This window comes from Kogia breviceps, chromosome 17 (assembly GCF_026419965.1).
Source record: "Kogia breviceps isolate mKogBre1 chromosome 17, mKogBre1 haplotype 1, whole genome shotgun sequence".
Lineage (NCBI taxonomy): Eukaryota > Metazoa > Chordata > Mammalia > Artiodactyla > Physeteridae > Kogia > Kogia breviceps.
This window is the reverse complement of record NC_081326.1, coordinates 34474517-34498882: the sequence shown is the minus strand read 5'-3', so window position 1 is coordinate 34498882 and position 24366 is coordinate 34474517. Positions and strand designations below refer to the sequence as shown.

At 37.0% G+C, this 24366-nt stretch overlaps 1 protein-coding gene across 4 annotated transcripts in view; it reads right to left on the bottom strand.

The window, feature by feature from the left end:
• Positions 1-24366, bottom strand: part of NECAB1 (N-terminal EF-hand calcium binding protein 1) — a 252855-nt gene that overhangs the window by 55486 nt on the left and 173003 nt on the right. For all 4 annotated transcript variants that reach the window (XM_067017207.1, XM_067017208.1, XM_067017209.1 and 1 more), the window contains 2 exons: positions 20232-20368; positions 7435-7556 (listed from right to left, as the gene is read on the bottom strand). In XM_067017207.1, the coding sequence (XP_066873308.1) occupies positions 7435-7556; positions 20232-20368 (259 nt within the window). The remainder of the gene's footprint in view (positions 1-7434; positions 7557-20231; positions 20369-24366) is intronic.

Genomic DNA, 24366 nt, shown 5'->3' with positions numbered 1-24366 from the left:
TGTTTCCCTTACCTGAGGAGAGATAATTATATTAAGACTAATGTCAAAGAGTACACAGCCTGTGTTTTCCTCCAGAAGTCTCATGGTTTCAGGTCTTACATTTAAGTTTTTAATCCACTTTAAATTTATTTTTGTGCATGGTGTGAGAGAGTCGTCCAGTTTAATACTTTTGCATGTAACTGTTCAGTTTTCCCAACACCATTTATTGAAGAAGCTGTATTTTCCACACTGTATACTCTTGCCTATTTTGTCATAGGCAAGATTATTTGCCCATAAAAGTGTGGGTTCATTTCTAGGCTCTCTATTCTGTTCCATTAATCTATGTATGTGGGTTTATGCCAGTACCATACTGTTTTGATTACTGTAGATTTGTAGCATAGTTTGAAATCAGGGAGTGTGATACCTCCAGGTTTGTTCTTTTTTCTCAAGATTATTTTGGCTATTTGGGGTCTTTTGTATTTCCTTGCCCTTTTAGAATTATTTGTTCTAGCTCTGTGAAAAAATGTCACTGATATTTTGATAGGGATTTCACTGAGTCTGTAGATTGTCTTGGGTAATATGGTCATCTTAACAATATTAATTCTTCTAATCCACAAACCTTCTATATCTATCTTTTTTAAACTTCTTTATTGGAGTATAATTGCTTTACAATGGTGTGTTAGTTTCTGCTTCATAACAAAGTGAATCAGCTATACATATTCTATATCCCCATATCTCCACCCTCTCCTCCCTCTTGCATCTCCCTCCCACCCTCCCTATCCCACCCCTCTAGGTGGTCACAAAGAACCGAGCTGATCTCCCTGTGCTATGTGGCTGCTTCCCACTAGCTATCTATTTAACATTTGGTAGTGTATGTATGCCCATGTCACTCTCTCACTTCGTCCCAGCTTACACTTCCCCCTCCCCGTGTCCTCAAGTCCATTCTCTATGTCTGTGTCTTTATTCCTGTCCTGTACTTAGGTTCTTCACAACCTTTTTTTTTTCTTTAGATTCCATATATATTTGTTATCATATGTATTTTTTTTCTCTTTCTGACATATTTCACTCTGTATGACAGACTCTAGGTCCATCCACCTCACTATAAATAACTCAATTTCACTTCTCTTTATGGCTGAGTAATAGTCCATTGTATATATGTGCTACATCTTCTTTATCCATTCATCTGTTAATGGACACTTAGGTTGCTTCCATGTCCTGGTTATTGTAAATAGTCCTGCAGTGAACATTGTGATGCATGACTCTTTTTGAATTATGGTTTTCTCAGGGTATATGACCAGTAGTGGGATTGCTGGGTCGTATGATAGCTCTATTTTTAGTTTGTTAAGGAACCTCCATACTGTTCTCCATAGTGGCTTTATCAATTTACATTCCCACCAACAGTGCAAAAGGGTTCCCTCTTCGCCACACCCTCTCCAGCATTGATTGTTTGTAGATTTTTTGATGATGGACATTCTGACTGGTGTGAGGTGATACCTCATTTGGTTTTGATTTGTATTTCTCCAATGATTAGTGATGTTGAGCATCCTTTCATGTGTATGTTGGCAATCTGTATACCTTTTTTGGAGAAATGTCTATCCATCTGTTTGTCTCACCTTCAATTACTTTCATCAGTTTTCAAAGTACAAGTCTTGTACCTCCTTAGGTAGATTTATTCCTAGGTATTTTACTGTTTTTGATGGAACCATAAAGGGAATTGTTTTCATAATTTCTATTCTGATACTACGTTTTTAGTGTATAGAAATGCAACAGATTTCTGTATATTAGTTTTGTAACCTGAAACCTTACCAAATTCATTGTTGAGTTCTGGTAGCTTTTTGGTGGTGTCTTTAGGATTTCCTACGTATAGTGTCAAATCGTCTTCAAATTTTGACAGTTTTACTTCTTCCTTTTCAATATGCATTCCTTTTATTTCTTTTGTTAGTCTGATTTCTGTGACTAAGACTTCCAATACTATGTTAAATAGAAGTTGTGAGGGTGGGCATCCTTGTCTTGCTCCTGATCTTAGAGGAAGTGCTTTCAGCTTCTCCCCATTGAGTATGATGTGGGTTGTCATATATGCCCTTTGTTTTGTTGAGAAATGTTCTCTCTATACCCACATTCTGGAGAGTTATTATCATAAATGGATGTTGAATTTTGTCAAAAACTTTTCTGCAGTTATTGAGAGGATTATATGAATTTTATCTTCAGTTTCTTAATATAATGTATGACATAGATTGTTTTGCAGATATTGAAGCATCCTTGCATCCCTGGGATAAATATTACTTGATCATGGCTCATGATTCCTTTCATGTATTGCTCAATTTGTTTGCTAACATTTTATTGAGGATTTTTACATTTATGTTCATATTGACCTGAAATTTTCTTTTTGTGTGTGATATCTTTTCAGGTTTGTGTATCAGGGTGATGCTGGCCTCATAGAATGAGCTTGGAAGTGTCTCTTCCTCTGCAATTTTTTGGAATATCTTGAGAAGAATAGGTGGTAACTCTTTTCTAAATATTTGGTAGAATTCATCTGTGAGGATAACTGGTCCTGGACTTTTGTTTGTTGGGGGTTGTTTTATTATTGTCTCAATTTCATTACTGGTATTTGGTCTGTTCATATTTTCTGTTTCTTCTGAATATGTTCATTTCTTCTACATTGTCCATTTTACTGGTGTATACTTGTTCACGGTAACCTCTTATGATCCTTTGTATTTCTCTGGTGTTAGCTATAACTTCTGTTTTATTTCTGATTTTAATCATTTGGGCCCTCTCTTTTTTCCTTGATGAGTCTGGCTAAAGGTTTATCAATTTTGTTTATCTTTTCAAAGAACAGCTCTTGCTTTCATTGGTCTTTTGTTTTTTCTTTTTTTCTTTTTTTTTTACTGTTTTTAAGTCTCAGTTTTGTTTATTTCCTCTCTGATCTTTATGATTTCTTTCCTTCTACTAAATTCAAGTTTTGTCTTTTCTTCCTTTCCTAGTTCCTTTAGGTGTAAGGTTAGGTTATTTATGTGAGATTTTTCTTGTTCCCTCAGGTAAGATTGTATTACTATAAACTTCCTCTTAGAACTGCTGCTGCTGCATCCTGTAGATTTTTGATCATAGTGTTTCCATTTTAATTTGTCTCCATTTATTTTCTGATTTTTCCAGCGACCCAGTGGTTTTTTCTAATCTTTTAAGTTCAAACCCATTTTAACAACTCTGCATTTTTACTCCCACGCCCACATTTAATGTTTTTGATATTATATTTTACATTTTTGTTTTTTATATCCCTTGACTATTGTGGATATAGATGATTTTACTACTTTTATTCATTAACCTTCCTACTAGCTTTATATGTGGTTGATTTATTAGCTTACTATATATTTCCCTATACTAATGAGATTTTTCCTTTCAAAATTTTCATATTTCTAGTTGTGGCTTTTTCTTTTCTTCTTACAAAAGTCCCTTTAACATTTCTTGTAAAGCTGGCTTGGTGGTGATGCTGTCTTTTAGCTTTTTCTTGTCTGTAAAACTTTTGATCTCTTCTTCAAATCTGAATGAAAGCTTTGCTGTATAGAGTATTCTTATTTACAGGTTTTCCTCTTTTATCACTTTAAATATATCATGCCACTCTTCCTGGCCTGCAGAGTTTCTGCTGATAAGTAAGCTGATAGCCTATGGGAGTTCCCTTATATGTAATTTGTTGCTTTTCCCTTGCTGCTTTTAATATTGTCTCTTCATCTTTAATTTTTGCCATTTTATTATAATGTTTCTCAGTGTGTCACTTTGGGTTGAACCTGTTTGGAACTTTCTGTCATTCCTGGACCTGAATTACTGTTTCCTTTCCTAAATTAGGGAAAGTTTCAGTACTGTCTTCAACTATGTTCTCTGCCTCTTTCTCTCTCTCTATTCTCTTCTGGGACCTCTATAATGCAAATGTTAGTACACTTGATGTAGTCCCAGTGGTGTCATAAATAGTTCTATTTCTTTTTTTTTCCTTTCCTCCATTCAGCTTGACTGATTTCACTACTCCATCTTCCAGCTTGCTGATTTGTTCCTCTGTAATATCCAATTTATTGTTGATTCCTTCTAGTGCATGTTTTTATTTCAGTTTTATATATTTCATCTCTGTTTGGTTCTTCTTTATATTTTCTATCTCTTTGTTAAAAACTTCTGACTTTTCCCTCTGTTTACCCAAACTCTTCTCTCAGGTTCTCTGAACATCTTTATGATAATTAACTTGAACTTTTTTTTTTTTTTTTTTTTTTTTGGCAGTACGCAGGCCTCTCACAGTTGTGGCCTCTCCCATTGTGGAGCACCAGGCTCCGGACACACAGGATCAGTGGCCATGGCTCACGGGCCTAGCTGCTCTGCGGCATGTGGAATCTTCCCGGACCGGGGCATTAACCCATGTCCCCTGAATTGGCAGGCAAACTCTCAACCACTGCATCACCAGGGAAGCCCAACTTGAACTCTTTATCAGATACATCACTAACCTCCACTTCACTTAGTTTTTCTTCTGGAGTCTTATCTTGTTCCTTCATTTCTAATTCCTCTATCACCTCATTTTGCCCAATTTGCTGTTTTTATTTCTAAGTATTTGGTAGGTTTGTTACACTTCCTGACTTTGGAGAGGTGTCGTTTTGTAGATGTCCTATGTGTACCTGTGGTGCACTCCTCTATGGTCACCAGAGCTACATGCGTTAGGGGTGACCCCTATTTGTGTTGTGTGGGCCCTTCCATTTTGGCTGACTAACTGCTGTGGCTTTTCTGGTGTGGCTAGCCCGTGTCTGGTTGATTGCCAGGTCTTGCCTTGGGCAGAGGATGACAACTACTTGTGGGTGAGGGATGGTCATGACATGGCTGACTGCAGTGTCCTGGGATTCCTGGGGCTAGTGCTGGACTAGTAGCAGGTGGATTTTGGTGCTGGGGTGGGTGGCTGTAGGGCCATAGGTGCCAGTTCTAGTCTTACCCTATTCGTGTATGAGGCAAGTTCCAGACATGGCTTGCTGCAGGTTCCAGGGTGTCCCAAAGCTGGTGTCAGCCAGCTCATAAGTGGGACTGGATCCCAGGGCAGCTGGCTGAGGGGTTCAAGGTGTCTCAGAGCTGGTGTCTCAGAGCTGGGGCCTAAAGGGTTTGAGTCGGCTTACTAGTGGGCTGCACTGAGGCCTTAAGGATACCAATCCTAATGCCAGCTCACTGGTGGGCAGACCCAGGGTCCAGGGTCTCTGAATGCTGGGTCCTGAGGGTACCAGAGTTGATGTATAGGCCTGTTGGTGGGTGGGTCTAAGTCCCAGGGGATTCTGGGGCTGGTACCTGCTCAGTGGTGGATGACGCTAGTTCTAGGGCTAGTGCCAGCCCATTGGTCAGTAGAACTGTCTCTGGCTGCAGACCCCTGGTGGGGGGGGGGCGTTTCCCAGATGTGGTGTCAATCCACTGTGGATGAGGTTGGGTCCCAATGGCAGGCTGTGGGGCCCTGTGGTTTCTTGAGGCTAGTGCCAGTGCTTTGGTGGGTGTGGCCAGGTCCTGAGCCCTCTGGTGGGTAGGGTTGGGTCCTGGAGCAGCTGTGGACTCAGGGATTCTTAAGTCATCCAGCTTGCTGGTGGGTGAACCTGTGTCCTCACATGACTAGCTGCTTGTCCTGAGGTGTCTTAGTACTAGTGCTCACAAGCTGGTGAGCAGGGACAAGTCTCAGCACTAATTAGCTAGAAGAAGGATTTCAAAATGGTGCCTGCCAGCATCAGTGTCCTTGTGGTAGAATGAGCTCCCCAAAATAGCTGCTACCAGTGTCTATGTCCCCAGGATGAGTTATAGTTGCTTCCTGCCTCTCCAGGAAGCTCTCCAAGATCAGCAGGTAGGTCTGACCCATTCTCTTTTCAAGTCACTACCTCTTACCTGTATCCCAGAGCATGTGAGAATTTTTGTGCACATTTTAAGAGTGGAGTCTCTATATCCCACAGCCTTCTGGCTCTCTCCAAGGTGAACCCTCCTGGCCTTCAAAGTCAAATGTCTGGGGGTTTGATTTCCTGGTGTAGAACCCAAAGCTGTAGACCCTGATGTGGGGCTTGAACCCCTTGCTCACTTGTGGAGAAGCTCTGTGATTGTAATTATCCTTTCATTTGTGGTTCACCCTCTTAGGTATATGGATCTTGACCATACCACTTCTCTGTCCCTCCTACCCATCTTGTTGTGATTCCTTTTCAATGTATCGAGTTGCAGAATATCTTTTCTGCTAGTTTTCTTGTCTTTCTCATCAATAGTTGCTCTGTGAATAATTGTAATTTTGATGTGACCATGAGAGAAGGTGAGCTCAGGGTCTTCCTATTCCACCATCTTGGCCACTCCTACAGTGGTTCTAAATGAGCTTCATGATTTTTCCTGTACTTTTGATACTTACCAGGAGAAGACATTGCCCCAAGTAGTCCCTGATCCTAAGAAGCTACATGAGGAGTAGAGCTGAATCCAACCTACAGGCTGGAGCCACATCCACCTGAGATCACTCAAATCACAGTCAAACAAAGACCCATGAGAGAAAAGAACCAAATATTTCCAGTTGTAATCACTGAGATTTTGAGGTTGTTTCACTGTAAAAAATGACTAATAATCCATTACTTCTAGACAAATAGCTTTACTTTCTGGAGAGATGGAGATACTAACATCTATTTTATAAGGTGTTAGGATAAAATAAGACAGTGTTCAAGAAAGCACGTTGAAATCTTTCAAGTATAATCTGTGTAAATACAGGCTATATCTATACATTGATTTTCTGAAATGGTAGATATTTAAATATTCATTTATGTTAAAATGACATGTTCAAGTGATATGTGCAGGTACATACAGATACATATATACATACATATGCATATATATTCATACTTTATAAAAATTACTCTACTTAACAACATAAGTTTTCATATTTCAAACTGATTTTAAAGTAATTAATATAAATTACATGGTTAAAATATGATGACCTAATGAATATTATTAAGGTCTCAGTCTCATAAATCATATACTACATTATGCACTTGAAAAGCTGCTGTAACTTTAGTCCTGTTATGAAAGGAAACAATAACCTTTTTCCTAAAATGAATTTAGAGTATGCTTAACCAGGCTTGGGGATCTGGGATTAGGGTGCAGACTAAAGGGCACCTCCTTTGCTTGGAGATGATGATGATTTCTATAGGTCTTAAATCTTTCACATATTAGGTGATTGAGTCACTTTCTTCCCTACCCAACATGTCTCTACGTACTGCCCAAGCACAACTGCTAGTATTCTGACAGAATTGATGATTAGGATCACCACCCTAGTTCTTAATATCTTAGACTCTTTACCACTTTGGTTTCAGACAATCTTGTTTGGGGTAAGAAAAGCATTCCATTATTATTGTTTTAGCTGCCTTTTGGTCCTTCTAAATAAGTCAATATGAAGATACAATTGAGTAAACTTCAAGAAAAATGACAAAGCTTCATTACCTGCACCATAGACATTAAACTGAGGATTGTTGGGGGAGAAACTGTTGTGTCTCTGGACTCGACGACTTGATCGTTTTCCAGGCCATTGAATCGACAGGACTTCTGGTTTGGTTGGCCCTTGTCTTGAACAACAAAGACAATATTTAGTCTCAATGTCAGGGCTTCAGTCTTTTACCTCAAGGAACAGATCTTTAAAGATCAGTCACAAAGATTTTCTAGGGTAGTGAAATGAAAACATATGAGAACTATGGCTTGGCAATGTGATCTAGAGATACCTGGTAATGTGGCATTGTAAGTAAAACTAAGAAGCAGAGTAGAAGGAACTTGAGCTCACCTCCTCTCACTAAACTCAATATTTTGTAATAACCTATAAAGGAAAATAATTTGAGAAAGAGAAAAATATATATATATATATACATATGTATAACTGAATCACTTTGATGTACACCTGAAACCAACACAACATTGTAAATCAACTATACTTCAATAAATTATTTTTAAAGTTATTAAGCAGAAAAAAAAGAAAAGACATTGGGCTTTTTTTATTCTTGTAATTTAAAAGTTTGAGTGAAAATCATACCTTAATTTGTAATTTAAGAAAAACTACTTTCTTTTATTGTCCAAATATCAATGGAAAGAATGCTTATTTGTATGTTTCCATTGTATTTTGTTTAGTTTGAGAACATCTATGGAGGTTTTTTTTCCTTTTATTCAGTTTTTAACTTAACTGCTTAAATCAAAGCTAAATATCCATATAGTTTAAAAAGTCAAAGAATTTTATAAACTTATTTCTGCAAACAGGTTCTCCCCTTAACCATATTGTGCCCTCATTCTCCTTACACAAAGAAAACACTTTTCAACAAACAATACTATCTCTTGGGGAGGTGTGACCAAGATGGTAAAGTAGGGAGACACTGAGCTCACCTTCTCCCATAGGCACAACAAACTTACAACAATTTACAGAGCCTCTATTAACAGCAACAACCTGAAGACTACAAGAAAAGATTTTCCACCACTAAAGGAACCACAGTGAGATGGGTAGGACAAATGGAGATGCAGTATAGTCAAGATCCACACCCCTGGGTAGGCAACCCACAAAGAGAAAGAAAACCACAATTGCAGAGGTTCTTCCCAAAAAGCGAGGGGTCCAACTACCACATTGAGCTCCCAAGTCTGGAGGTTCTTTACTGGAAAGATGAGTCCCCAGAACATCTGGCTTAGAAGGCCAGTGGGGCTTGCATACAGGAGAGCTGGAGGGCTCTAGGCAACAGAGACTCCAGTCTTAAAGGGCACAAACAAAATCTCACACAATCTGAGATCTACAGTGAAATAGTAATTTAAAAGAATCCTGGGTCAGACCCAAGGTCTCCAGCTGATCTTGGAGAGCCTCCCAGAGAGGCAGGAGGTAACTGCAACTCTCCCTGGGGACACAGAGAGTGGTAGCAACAGTTTTTAGGAACTTGCTCTACCACAGGGACACTGGTGCTGGCAAGCACCATTTTGGAGTCTTCCCTCTCACATATTAGTGCTGGGGGTTTACCTGTACTTTAGCAAATTGGCATCCATCCTGAGAACCACAAACCCAGCAGCCAGCCACAAGAGACCCAGCTCTGCCCACCTTCTGCCCCAGGACCTGGCTTTTCCCAGTCCCAGGTACCTTGGACCCCACAGTTAGCTGCCCTGAAACCCAAAGCTGCCCAACAGTGGACTGGCACCAGCCCTGGGACTCCCCAGACCATGCAGCTAGCCACACTTGGACCTGGGCCTGTCCATCAGCTACTACAAAGCTGGGCCAGAGGAAAGTCCCACCTGCCAGTACACCCATAGTAATTTTTCCCACCATAACGGAAGGGCCCATGCAGCCCACATAGTGGGTATGCCTAGAGTATATAGCTCTGGTGAACAGAGGGAAGTGTTTTGCCAGGCCCAATATGATGTCTCCTATAGAATTCCACTTCCTCAAGATCAGGAAACATAACTGACCTACCTAATACATAGAAATAAAACAAATAATTTGGCAAAATCAGGTGACAGAGGAATATATTCCAAATGAAGGAACAAGATAAGACTCCAGAAGAAGAACTAAACAAAGTGGAGATAAGCAAACTACCCAATAAAGAGTTCAAACTAATAATCATAAAGAGGGTCAACAAACTCAGGAGAAGAATGGATGAACACAGTGAGAAATTTCAGTTAGCTAAAAAAACTAAACACAGTTGAAGAATACAATAACTAAAATATAAATACACGGAAGGAATCAACAATAGAGTAGATGATACAGGAGGAATGGATCAGTGTCTGGAAGACAGAGTAGTGGAAATCACCCAGGTTGTACAGAAAAAAGGAAAAATACTTTTAGAAAATGAAAATAGTTTAAGAGACCTCTGGGACAACATCAAGATAACTAACATTACCATAACAGAGGGCCCAGAAGGAAAAGAGAAACAGAGGAGGAAAACGTACTTGAAGAAATAAAGGCTAAAATCTTCCATAATCTGAGAAAAACAATGACATCCAGGTCTAGTAAGAATAAAGGATACCAAACAAAATGAGCTCAAAGAGATCCACATCAAGACAAACTGTAACTTAAATGGCAAAAGATTATAGATAAAAAGAGAATCTTAAAAGCATACAGAGAAAAGCAACTAGTTATGCACAAGGGAACTCCCATAAGACTATCAGCTGACTTTTCAGCAGAAACTTTTCAGGCCACAAGCAAGTGGTAAGATACATTTAAAGTGATGAAAGAAAAAACTTACAGTCAAGAAGACTCTATCCGGCAATGCTATTATTCATATTTGAAGGAGAGATAAAGAGTTTTACAGACAAGCAAAACCTAAGATTCAGCATCACTAATCTAGCTTTACAATAAATGTTAAAGGGACTTTTCTAAGTGAAAAATAAAAGACCACAACTAGAAATATGAAAATTATGAAAAGAAAATATCATTGGTAAAGGAAAATATGCAGTAGAGGTGGTAGATCAACCACTTATAAAGGTAGTAAGAAGGTTAAAAGACAAAAGTAGTAAAATCATTTATAACCACAGTAAGTAGTTAAGAGATATACAAAAGAAAAGGATATAAAATATGAAGTCAAAAACATTAAATGTGTCAGGGGGAGTAAAAATGCATTGTTGTTAGAATGTGTTTCAACTTAAGAGATCAGCAAGTTTAAATAATCACGGATATATATAGGTTGTTATATATAAATGCCACAGGAACTACAAACCAAAAATCTATAATAGAGATACACACAAAAAAAAGAAAGGAATCCAAACATAACATTAAAATAGTCATCAAATCAAAAGGAAAAATAGCAAAAGAGCTAAGTTACTAAAAAGAACTATACAAAACCCCCAAACAATTAACAAAATGGCAATAAGTACATATCTATCAATAATTACTTTAAATGTAAATGAACTAAATCCTCTAATGAAAACACAGAGAGTGGCTTAATGGATTAAAAAAAAAAAAGAGCTGTATATGCTGTCTACAAGAGACTCACTTCATATCTAAAGATACAGATGCTGAAAATGAAGGGATGGAAAAAATATTCCATGTAATTGGAAATGAAAAGATAGTTGGGTTAACAGTAATTACATCAGACAAAATAGACTTTAAACAAAGACTGTAAAAAAGAGACAAAGAAGGACATTACATAATGATAAAAGAATCAATTAAATACAAAGATATAGCAAATGTAAATGTATACACACCCAACATAGGAGCAATTAAATACATACAGCAAATATTAACAAACATAAAGGGAGAAGATGACAGTAATACAATAATACTAGGGAACTTGTAAGAGATGGTTTTTTGAAAAGATAAACAAAATTGATAAACATTAATCCAGACTCATCAAGAAAAAAAGGGAGGGCCCAAATCAATAAAACCAATAAAACCAGAAGAAAAAAAGGGGGGGTGAAGCTACAACTGACATCACTGAAATACAAAGGACCATAAGAGATTACTAGAATAAATACTTGCCAACAAATTGGGAAACCTAAAAGAAATGGACAATTTCCTAGAAATGTGCAATCTCCCAAGTATGAATCAGGAAAAAATAGAAAATATAAACAGACCAATTACCAGCAATAAAATTAAATCAGCAATCAAAAAAAAAAAAAAAAAAAAACCCCAAATAACAAAAGTCTAGGACCACATGGTTTCACAGGTGAATTCTAGCAAACACTTAAAGAAGAATCAACACCAATCCTTCTCAAACTATTCTAAAGATTTGCAGAGGAAGTTAAGCTTTTGAACTCATTCTGTGAAGCCAGCATCACCATGATACCAAAACCAGCCAAAGACACCTTGAAAAAGAAAATTACAGGCCAATATCACTGATGAACATAGATGCAAAAATCCTTCACAACATATTAGCAAACTAAATTCAACAAAAGACTCATACACCATGATCAAGTGGTATTTATCCTAGGTATGCAAGGAATATCAAAACAATCTATGTGATACACTACATTAAGAAATTGAAGAATAAAATTCATATAATCATCTCATAGGTGCAGAAAAGTCTTTTAACAAAATTCAACATCCATTTATGATAAAAACTCTCCAGAAAGTGAGTATAAAGGGACTATTCCTCAACAAAGTAAGGCCATATATGACAACCCACAGCTTACATCATACTTAATGGTGAAAAGCTGAGAGTATTTCCTCTAAGATCAAGAGCAAGACAAGGATGCCCACTATCACAACTTCTATTCAATATAGTATTGGAAATCTTAGCTGAAGCAATCAGACAAAATAATAATAATAATAAAGAAAAAAGAAAGAAAGAAAGGGAATCCAAATTGTAAAGGAAAAAGGGAAACTTTCACTGCAGATGACATGATAGTATATATAGAAAATCCTAAAGATGCCACCAGAAAACCTACTAGAACTAATAAATGAACTTAGTAAATTTGCGGGATAAAAAATATATACAGAAATCTATACACTAACAATGTTTCTATATACTAACAACAAACTATCAGAAAGTGAAATTTAGAAAACAAGCCCATTTATTACAATTGTATCAAAAAGATTAAAATTTCTAGGAATAAATCTAACCAAAGAGGTAAAAGTACTACAGTCAGAAAAATGTGAGATATTGATGAAGTGAAGATAACACAAATGAAAAGATATACTGTGCTCAATGATTGGAAGAATTAATATTGTTACAATGACCATACTACCCAAGGAAATATAAAGACTCAGTGCAATCTCTATCAAAATAAAAAACGATCTTGAGAAAGAAGAGCAAAGTTGGACGTGTCATGCTCTCTGAATTCAAAATGTACTACAAAGCTATGGTAATCAAAACAATATTGTACTGGCACAAAAACAGACAGCTAGATCAAGGGAGCAGAATAGAGAGGTAGAAATAAATTCACCCTTACATGATTAATTAACCTAGGACAAAGGAGGCAAGAATATACAATGGGGGAAAAGACAGCTTCTTCAATAAATGTTGGGAAAACAGCTAAGTGCAAAAGAATCAAACTGTACTACTTTATAACACCATATACCAAAAACAACAAAAAAAAGAAAAATCAAAATCGTTTAAAGACTTAAATCCAAGACCCGAAACTATAAAACTCCTAGAAGAAAACATAGGCAGTAAGTTCTGTGACATCAGTCTTAGCAATATTTTTCATACCTGTATCCTCAGCAAGGGAAACAAAACCAAAAATAAACAAATGGGACTGCATCAAACTAAATAACATTTGCAGAGAAGGAAACTACAAACAAAATGAAAATGCAGCCTACTGAATGGGAGAAGATATTTGAAAATGATATAAGTAATAAGGGGTTAATATCCAAAATACACAAAGAACTCATACAACTCCTCAACATCAGAAAAACAAACAAGTCAATAAAAATGCGTGGAGGACCTGAATAGACATTTTTTGAAAGAAAACATAGCAATGGCCAGCAGACATATGAAAAGATGCTCAACATCACTAATCATCAGGGAATTGAAAATTAAAATCACAATGAGATATCACCTCCCACCCCTCAGAATGGCTGTTATCAAAAGGGCAACAAAAAACAATTGTTAGTAATGTTGTGGAGAAAAGGGGGGCCTCGTATACTGCTGGTGGGAATGCAAATTGGTACAGACACTATGGAACACATTATAGATGCTCTTCAAAAAATTAAAAATAGAACTACATATGATCTATCAATTCCACATCTGAATGTTTCTCCAAAGGAAAAAAAACTATAATTTGAAAAGTTGAAAAGAGGGACTTCCCTGGCGGCACAGAATCTGCCTGCCAATGCAGGGGACGTGGGTTCAAGCCCTGGTCCAGGAAGATCCCACAAGCCATGGAGCAACTAAGCCCATGCACCACAACTACTGAGCCTGCTATCCAGAGCCCGTTAGCCACAACTACTGAGCCCGTGAGCCACAACTACTGAAGCCTGCATGCCTGGATCCCATGCTCCACAACAAGAGAAGCCACCGTAATGAGAAGTCCATGCACCACAATGAAGAGTAGCCCCCGCTCACCTCAATGAAGACTCAACACAGCCAAAAATAAAATATAAATAAATAAATTAACTTTTAAAAAAGTTGACAAGATATACACACCCCTGTGTTCATTGCAGTATTGTTTTTTACAATAGCCATGATATGGAAGCAACCTAAGTGTCCAACAGTAGATGAATGGATATGTGTGTGTGTATGTGTGTGTCTGTGTGTGTCTATTTATATATATGATATACGTGTATATATATACATAAATATGTATATATATTTTTGTGTTTATGTATATATATTCATGCACACACACACAATGGAATATTCCTCAGTCATCAAAAAAGAATTATGCTAAATGAAGTATGCCAGAGAAAGATAGACCATATGATTTCATTTATATATGCAAACTCAAAAACAAAATGAATAATCATAACAAAACAGAATCAGACTCATAGTTACTGAGAACAAACTGGTGGTTGCCAGAGGGGAGGGGGGATGGGAAGAGTGAAATAGGTGAGGGAGATTAAGAATTACTAATTTCCAGTTACAAAATAAATGAGTCACAGGGATGAAATGTATAGCATGGGGAATATAGTCAATAATATTGTAAAAACTTAATATGGTGACAGATGGTAACTAGACTTATTGTGGTGATCTTTTTGCTATCTCTTTCTTTTTCAGTTTTAGGCTTTAGCTATCAAATTCCCTATATGAAAAGCTCAGGCCAAAGATGTATACATGGAAATGTAAGAAACTTCCAGGAAGGCTGTTTAAAAGGAAGAATTGAGCTGGGAAGCTGCCTATTCTTTCCTTATACTTCTTTCCTGGTTGGAATATGAACATGGTATCTGGAATTCCAACAACCAGCTTTGGCATGAGGCAAACTTGCAAATGAAAGTCATGTACGAAGATGTGAAAAAGACAGGAAATCTATGATAAATCTGTAGAGCTGCAATACTTGCCTTAGACTGCCCACCACCAGGCTCTGTAGCAGGAAATAATAAGCTCTTATGGGATTAAACCACTTTTTCCCCTCTGTTATATGCAACCCCCCCAACCAAAATTTAATGCTAATTTATTATCAGCTATGGAAGATTCCTATAGCCTCTCTCCTATTTTGGATTCTCCCTCCCCACACCACCTCTGACCTTTATCTTTCTTTTTTTTAAAAACTGGATTTCATTTTTCTCTTAGTTTATTCCTTTGTTTTGGAGAGAAAATGCCTCTAATTGCTTCATAAGAAATGGAATACCATGAGAGGCAAAATTCTTGAGACACTGCATGTATAAAAATACTTTAATTTTATCTTCCAGCATTATTAGTGGTTTTATGGTGTAAAGAATTTTAGGTTGCAAATCTTTTCCGTGCAAATTTTGAAGAAGGTGCTTGATTGAATTTTAGCTTCCAGTCTCATTATTGAAAAATGTAGTGTTCTCTTTATCATTTGGGTTTTTCTCTCTGGGAATTTTTAGACACTTCTCTTCATCTCCAGTATTCTGAAATTTCATAATGGCATGCTTTGGCATGTGACTTTTATTATTCATTATAATGGCCCTTAGTCTGCTCTATCAACCTGGAAACTCATGTCCTTGTTCTGAAAATTATTTCTTTGATAATGTCTCTCTTGTGTTCTATTTCTAGAAAATGTCATCACACTTTTAACTCCAAATCTTCCTCATAGGTTTTCATTTCTACAATCAGAATTTCCAAGAACTGTTTTCTGTGCTTTCAATATTCTTTTTAAAAAATAACATCCTGTCCTTAATTCATAAATGCAATATCTTCTCTTTGATTTTTTAGGGTATTGATGATTTACTTTTTGAAGTTTTCTGCTCCCTGGATATTTCTGTATCAAGTTTTGTTTCTTGTGTTTGACTTGTTCTTTTGGTTGTCCCTGCCTATCTCAGAGGAAGGAACCACAGGAATGATTGGAATCTGTATGTGTATGTTGGGGACTGCCAACTTGCAGCCTCCATTGTAGGGTGGCCTGGCTTGGCCTGTTCATTGGAGGACACTGACTGCCAGTACTTTTAAGTTTTTTCTCTAAGACTGATGAGATCGCTAAAAGAAGGAGGTCCCAACTGGAGGGAATAAGCCCAACTGCCAGTCCTCTGGGAACATAGGATTCTGAGGGGGTTTCAAATCTCACTGTTCAGTATGGAAACTTTCACTTAATGCCTAATTTTTCAGTATTGTGCTCTGACACCCAGTTGTGCCAGTGTATATTTGTTCACCTACTCCAGAGAGTATACCTCTAGGCTTCCTCAAGTGTTGGAGAGAGTCAGTCAATATAAAGCATTGGGTGGAGCTTTCAACATTATGTCAACTTCACTTTCATCCCCACTATCAGTTGCACATGGTGAAGCTAATTCCTGAGGCTTTCTGAGGTTTTGTTATACCAGTTGTATTGCATCTTGGCTTCTTACACTACCTGCTTATGTTTCAGCTTTCTCAGATCTTCTAAATCAGTTACCGCTAGATTCACCTTCTTTCATGTTCCAAGCTTCCATATCATTTTTCTTCTATCCTTCTTATCTTTGTGGGTTTATGACTCCTTTTTATCCAGACACCCTTAGGATCATTTTTGAAGGGTTTAGGGAGGGAGCAAAACTAATATTCTATGTTTACTCTCCACTCTAACTACACATCCCTCTAGATTTTCCTATGGCATATTAAAAAAACCTCAACTTTCTAATAACTTCTCCTCTCTCCCAAATCTTTACTACATAGGAGGAAGTGATTTAGAGCATTCCTTCTTTATGTTCAAGCTAAGGGAATTTAAGTTGTCTGAACTTTATAATCACCTATATGTGAAATTAAAACCTTCCCTTACTTCTGTAATAACCATGAAAAGGAGAAAAATAACTTCCAAGCCAGAAGGAATTAGTTGTCTTTCTGAATAAAGAAGAACTTTGGAAATAGAACAAACTTGCAGATTTCATTATAAAAAAGAAATCCACATATAATTAAACTGTGTCCCTAGAAACCTAGTTTGTTTGAGGAAGAAAGGTTTATATAAGAAGACAAGGGTCCTCTGGAGGAAAGCTTTAGTATAAAGTAATGATAATTCTTGTCATCTATTAGGTACTTTCAAAAGACATGGGATTAAAGTGGCTTCCATTTAGCCAGCTTGCCAGGGCAGATATAAAGAGTGTTGTAGAACACCATCTGAAAAATCTCACCTCTGTGGCATTCCATCTGTATGCATCTCTTCTTTCTGAATTGCCATTTTCACATGAATACACACACACATTTTGCTCAACACAGTATGTCTAACTCATTACTGCAGGATGAATGATACTGTGTGATTCCTCCTTGGGGTTGACAGCTAGAATAGATGACTTCTCAACTTTTTCTATATTTCAGCAAGTCATTGTATCTTTAGGTTTCACAAATATTAAGCCCCAAAGTAATATTGATGCTGAGAGGAAGCAAATTATTACAAATGTGGAATTTTTAAAATATCTGTGGGTTGCAACTTTTGACTGCACAGAGAGCATCATGGAATCTTCCTCTATGGCATAAAAAAAACTAATGAATTTTTGGATATACTTATTTGACCTCTCCTCTCTGAGCTTCTTCTCCTCTCCACTAAAACTTTACTACATACTACTGTGAGACTATTTCCCTTAAACTTCATTTAAAAAATATTTCTCCTTTATTTACAACCACCAATGATAATCTCTGATCATATGAAGTCTAAATTCATCTGTCTAGCTTTGAAGACCTATCTTGACCCTAGATTCCAGGTAAGTTGGTCTTTCCACTGTCCCAGGTCCATATCCATTGCTTTTCTATATGGCTCCCTTTACCTGGAATCCCCTTTGATTTATTCAGTTTTATATATTTAACATGTACCTGTGCCAGGTAGAGGGAAACAAGGAAAAGCCCCTCCCATCTAGAAACTCAAAGTCTAATGGGGGAGATAAGTAAGGAACTGAGATTGTAAGTAGATATAAGTAGAGGGTACTAAATTGAGTAGTGGAGTGGGAGGTACGTATAAAATTCTGTTTTGAGAGCAGTGAAGGCTTCCTAGAGAAAGTTCTGTCCAAACAGAGACCAAACAAACTAGGAGGATGAGTTAGCCAGATGAGAGAAGATGGGTAATATAGGGTAGATGAGGACACCCCTCCCTTCAAGGAGATATCATTCTGCCATTAAATCTACCTTAAAAATCCAATTCAAGTCTTATCTCCCCATGAGGCTTCTTCACTGGTTTCTTATTTGATATCATAGGAAAAAGGGCAGCCATCTTTCTTCTCTCTATCTTTTTTCCAATGATGAGGCCCCTGGGGCTCTCTCTTCACTTTGGTTTCTGGTGGCTAGCTGATAGGAAGATGGAGCCTTGGGAACAGAGATATAGTCCATACATGCTTGGGCTTAATTCACATGCTTCAGTCAGAGTAATCAGAGACTTCACATTGGATATTATGGACACAAACATGCTTCAGTCAGAGTAACCAGAGACTTCACTTTGGATATTATGGACACAAACCCATAGTGGAACCTTGTTTTCTATTTGCTTGTTTGTGCATTTTTTTCTAGAAACCTCCCTGGGAAGAGTATCGTGGATGTGTGGTGGGATTTGGGCATCTCTGGGTGCCTTAGCCAAATTCTATTCAATAGCACTCTCCCAAACTGATATTAGACCTGCAAATTTTCCATTCTTCTAAGCTGTTTTTGAGCTAGAAACCTAGAAATAAAAGATTCATTAATTCTCTAGTGTCTTCTAATTTCCTTAAACTCTCATGCTCCTTCTCATTAAACACAGCTGCAGTGCAGCTGTTGGCAGCAGTCACAGGAGTTCAAGGCTAGTCTGTGGCCTAACACAAAGAATAGTTGTTCATTATGCATTCATTCTATGGTGGTGAGTGTAGAATGCAAGTTTGTACAAGGTGATTATAGAAAATAAAAACCAAAGTGCAGGTGAAGAAAGGGAACAGAATCCTTATTCAAGCCTCTTCTCAGGTGGCAAATGATTGAGTCTAAAAATGGACAATCCATTTTATGTCAAGAAAACCTGAACAAAAGACAATAAATCAGGCCTCATTTTCTCATCAGGAACATGAAATCAATTTCATTGTGCTTCAAGATATTCAGTTATCCTCTGTTCAAACCTGAGAAGATGGGTTGTTGCTTCTCTAAAGCTAATCGTTACACTTTGCCATTTGATATGGAATCACCCAATACAGTGAAGAAAATACTAAGTTTATAAGTGAAATGCCACACAGATCCATTGGAGAGTGCATAACAATGTTCATCAGCTGCACAAGCTCATTAGATCTGAGATTACAGGCTTTTTTGTTAGGATTTGGTGGTGCTCACTCATTTTGACATTACAAACATAAAATTGAAAATTCCACTGTTTTTCTGAGATGTTCTAATAATTATGTACCCATTAATTTGTCTTAAAAAATTAGCCTACTGAGCAGTCTCTTATCAGCCTGTTCAAAAAACTTACTGTGTGGTTCTCCATAACTTAAAATGCAAAAATTTGTTGCATAAGCAAGAGTTTTGCCAAGCTCTTCTCTAGCTTGCAAGGTAAAAATTATAACTCAAGAAATTACCAACTGTTGGTTGGAATTATTTTGATGTCTGCTTTACACATTTCTAATTCAAGTTTATCTTTAGCATTAGTGTCATTATTTATACAACTACTATATTATCATTACTTATCTTCTCAATTGGTGGCATTGACACTTTTCTCGATTTCCTTAAATAATTAGGCTTATTGAATTCTCAAGTCTCCTGCTATATCTAGATTCACTAAGCCTGTAAGATTTTTCCCCATCATTTCCGTATTTTCAAGTATACTCATTAAGAAGATTAGCTCAAATGTCATCAGGAAACTCAATGAAACTGTCTTTCATGTCTATCTATATTAAATCTTTTACTCTTCTGAAATCTCTTGGCATTATATTTCCCCTTCTCTGTGGTATTTATCACTTGTACCTTGCATTATAGTTTTAGTGTTCATATTTTATTTATGTAATAGACTTTAGCCTCCTTAAGAATTGGGACTTTGTAAAATGTATCTTTACATTATCACAGTGGTTTGTAAAGTCTTCTGCATCTACCAAATTCTCAATTAAAATTTGTTGAATAAATGATGGATAGTAAAAGAAAAAGGAGAATGGTCTTTTCTAGAGGCAAATATAAGGCTAGTATCCATTGGAGGTCCCTGCCATTCCATTTAAATCTATTCATTCTCATTTTTAGTTTTTACTAGTTTAAGTATGATGCCCTTCAACTGGTCTTTCATAAACATGGAGTCACTAAAGAGACATCATATGAAAGCATCTAACTTGCCTTTCTTGACGAGTTTGCTCTTCAGTAATTTCCATAGCACATTCCAGAGAGTTCTGGAGAGACTGCAGTTGATTCAAGGTCTCTTTCAGTAAAAATCGAGTTACAAATTGTTCCAAATTGGAGGCCTCTTGGTAGTCCTATGGATGACAAAACAAATACAATTAGAAATATGGTAGGAAAAAAATAACCAGGAGTGTTTTTTTCCCCCATGTACCCATCAATCTCAGATTAATCCTTGAGAAAAATAGATAAAGAGGAGAGAAAACATGTTGGGTCCTGGAGGTTGGGGCAGAACTCTATCTACCCACCAGAAGTTGAATAAGAGCTGCAGAAATGACTTGAATATCTCATCTCCCATTGCACCTGCTTCAAGATTAGAAAAAAGGACAAAACCCAGTCAAATTATGGAATAAACATCTGTAGAAAAGGAAGGAAATTACCTAGAGAAAAGTTTGGAATGTGACTAATTCTGGGTGTTTTTTTTTTTTTCTCTCACCAACTAAATGTACTCACATGTTGACAATTGGCTTAATTCCCTCTTGTTGTATTTATTATGCTTGATCTGTATTACACTGAAGCCAAAGGAACTTATGTATTGTTATTTCAAAATTCAGAAAATGTTAGGCTTGGAATATTTAAACACTTTAATAAATCTGCTTATGTCCCTCCTTCAGGAAATTTATCTGAAGCTCAGCTGCATCTAACTTCTAGTACAACACCTCAGCCACAAAAGCACCTTCACTCAAGCAACCCCAAGTCTACACAGAGATCATCAGAAACATAATCACTATACCTGCCAAACTTAGTCTAGGTATACAGGTGGATTGTGGATGGTGTTACTTGTTGCTATTGTCTTCTTTTTTTTTTATTTTATAAATTTATTTTATTTGTTTATTTTTGGCTGTGTTGGGTCATTTTGGCTGCACACGGGCCTTTTCTAATTGTGGCGAGCTGGATCTACTCTTCGTTGTGGTGAGTGGGCTTCTTATTGCGGTGGCTTCTCTTGTTGTGGGGCATGGGCTCTAGGCACACGGATTTCAGTAGTTGTGGCACATGGGCTCAGTAGTTGTGGCTTGCAGGCTCTAGAGTGCAGGCTCAGTAGTTGTGGCACATGGGTTTAATTGTTCCGCGGCATGTGGGATCTTCCCAGACCAGGGCTCAAACCTGTGTCCCCTGCATTAACAGGCAGATTCTTAACCACTGAGCAACGAGGGAAGACTGCTTTTGTCTTCTAAAGTCTCAGAGAGGACCAAGGCAGAAAATAAAATCAGGTTGGCATGGAATGAAATGGTGACGGAACCACTTTTTCAGGTCATGGGACCAACCAGCTAAACCTGACTTCCTAGAGTCTCAGGTGGGAACAATAGACAAAAGTTCAGCCAAGGAAAGGATTTATTTGGCTCCATTCCTAAACAAAATGATGATTTCATGATTGAAAATACAAAACTGAAAGGAATGATGGTGACAAGATAATGCTAGGAAATATAGCGTGCTGGGGAATCTTGGGGCATGGCTGCAAACCCAAGCAAACAAGATTTAATTAATCTATCTGGGTCTCAGCTTTATCACTTACAAATCAGACTAAGAACTCTGGTATACATTCCAACTCAAAAATATTCTGTATGTCTATCAATTCTAAATTAGGAAATATTGAGCTTCTGGACACCTGATACAAGTTACTTTGTTATTTTTCTTCTGTTAATGGAACAACCTAATGTTGTAGAAAACTTCATTTCTTTCCTAAATTGAAATCATAAAAGGTTTTGATCATCAGTCTCTTTTTTAAGTTCATGTTTTTTGCAGCTGAACAGCACAGGAGATTTTCTTATCACCATATATTATTTAAAAATTAAAAATTTTAATGTCTTTAACTCCACCTAACAAACTAACCATAAAATGAAACATTACATGCTATAATAGCCATTAGGATTTTTGGTGAGTTAATTCAAGATAAAAAATATACAAAATATTTAATTTGATCAAATAGCTTGCCATTCAGCAGCAATAAAAGATTCAAAAATTATTTCTCAATGTGTTTTTTAAAATTGAGTAAAGCTTTCCTTTGAGATGAAAAGGAAACGTGATGACAAAAAAAATTGTGTTTGATCCATTCCCCACAGTTATTCCATTTTGCTAAAGCATATTTTTAAAATAAAATGTATGAAGACGATGAGAAGATGTAATTGTGTAGTCAGAGATCACGCCAATTGTATTTGCACCTCAGTATACACTGCACTAATCTAAAGCAAATAATATTGTACTTATTTGAGGACAGAAGGTAAAAGTGAAGAACTATGCATTTGTTGATCTATGCAGCACTACATTGGCCTTATTCTTTTCTCATTTAAATGTTAAATATTTGTCATGTCAGAACTATCTATAGAAAGGAGATTTTGTTTTTTGGGTTATCCAATTTAAACACTCTGGTCACTGAGATTAGATTTTAGCTTCGGAGACACAAAGGTCTACTCTTCTGTAGGCCCCATGGTGCCCAGAGCAAATACTCATCCAACACTTGAATGTTTGCAGGTAAGCTAACTGAGAATTGATTGTGTTTGCTATTTTGGTCTTACATATAAAGACTGTGGTGAAGTTAGAGTTTTGAGGACAGTTAAAATCAGTCAACTGGCTACTCTGTCATTTTCTATCATAGCAAATTAACAAATTGTTATGCTGAGACTTGCATCTTACCTTGGGAATTTGTTTTCCTCATTAGTAACTCTCCAGATAACATTAAGAGATGGCACAACACAAACGGTACATTTGACAGAAATATTGATGCCTTGACATTGAGAGGAGTGGTGGGTGGGTTTAAGGTTTTTTGGGGATAAGGTTTTTTGAGTCAATTATGAAGATTTGCTATTATGTGCTGCCCTTGAAGATAAGGAGAAAAAAGAGCTTGTTTTCTAATATTTATCATTCCAAACTCAGCTCATGATATCATCTGTGTATTGCCTTTCCTCCCCTTGAACCACTATTTCTTTTCACAGGATTAGGCACACATCTTTTCGCTCTGTGTGTTCTTGTAACAATGTTTCCTTACCTAAGGTATAATTTTATCATTTTATATTGTAATATGTTGTTTACTAACATGTCTTGATCATCTCATGCCTCCAGAATACCCATAACAAAGTCTGGCTCACAGCAGCTGATCCTTAAATGCTTAAAGACTACGTGAGGTACAGGGAATCACATGGAGATTCAGGCACCAGAGGGAGTGTCTGAGCTCTGGAAACTGCTCTTGCCTCTCCCCAATTACCAGATGCCTTCCCCTGCATCTAGCCCTTGCTGGTGGTAGACGCTGCTCTGCAGCTTGTCCAGTCATGTGGGCTCTAGAATAAAGAGAAATACAGCTTTATTTTTAACAGATTGTCCTCATTTCATTTTCTAGACCATTTGTTCATCTTCTTCCCTTCCATTAATCTGGACCCCAAGGTTTAGGACTGTACACCCAGGTGGCTTAGATCCAATCTTCCTTTCCTTCCCTCAGATATGCAGCAGATGTTCCTTTGGAAGGCAGTGGCCAAAGAAACAGATGGAAAATTAAATAGATAACAAGCTGGAAAATGTCAAATCCTGGCCCTTTTTATTCTCAACAAATGTGTTGTCTGAGAAGGTACAGAAAGGGATCTTTGCATACTGAACTCCCAGAAGACAGATATATTGGTTTAAGGCACATATTCCTTTGGGCAAAACCTGGAATCTAAAAGATTGGTAGAAAGAACTAATAAAGCAGTAAAATAATAATGTACAGATGGTAACTGATATCCAGATTCTGCCTCTTTTTCCAAACACAGGTTATTCTTTCATGTCTATTAAAAAGGATATGGGCAAATGAAGTTTTAGAGTATGTTTCTCAGATTCCAATAATGTTCATTGAATTCACTGATAATTGTTCAAGTGATAATTAAGTGGAAATTGTTAATAAAGTAGCATTAATATTTCCATTTGTGCCTTTGGAAAGTCAGAATGTAAATATTTCAATCCACATATTTACTTTGTGTGGAGCTGGAACAAGGCTAGGAGTCATTCAAGTAAAATCCTTAGCATTAGAAGAATGGTACTTTGAAAATCAAGCTTCTTAGAGGACTGGCTGTGCATTTTTACTGTCATGTCATCATCAGAAAGCAAGCTT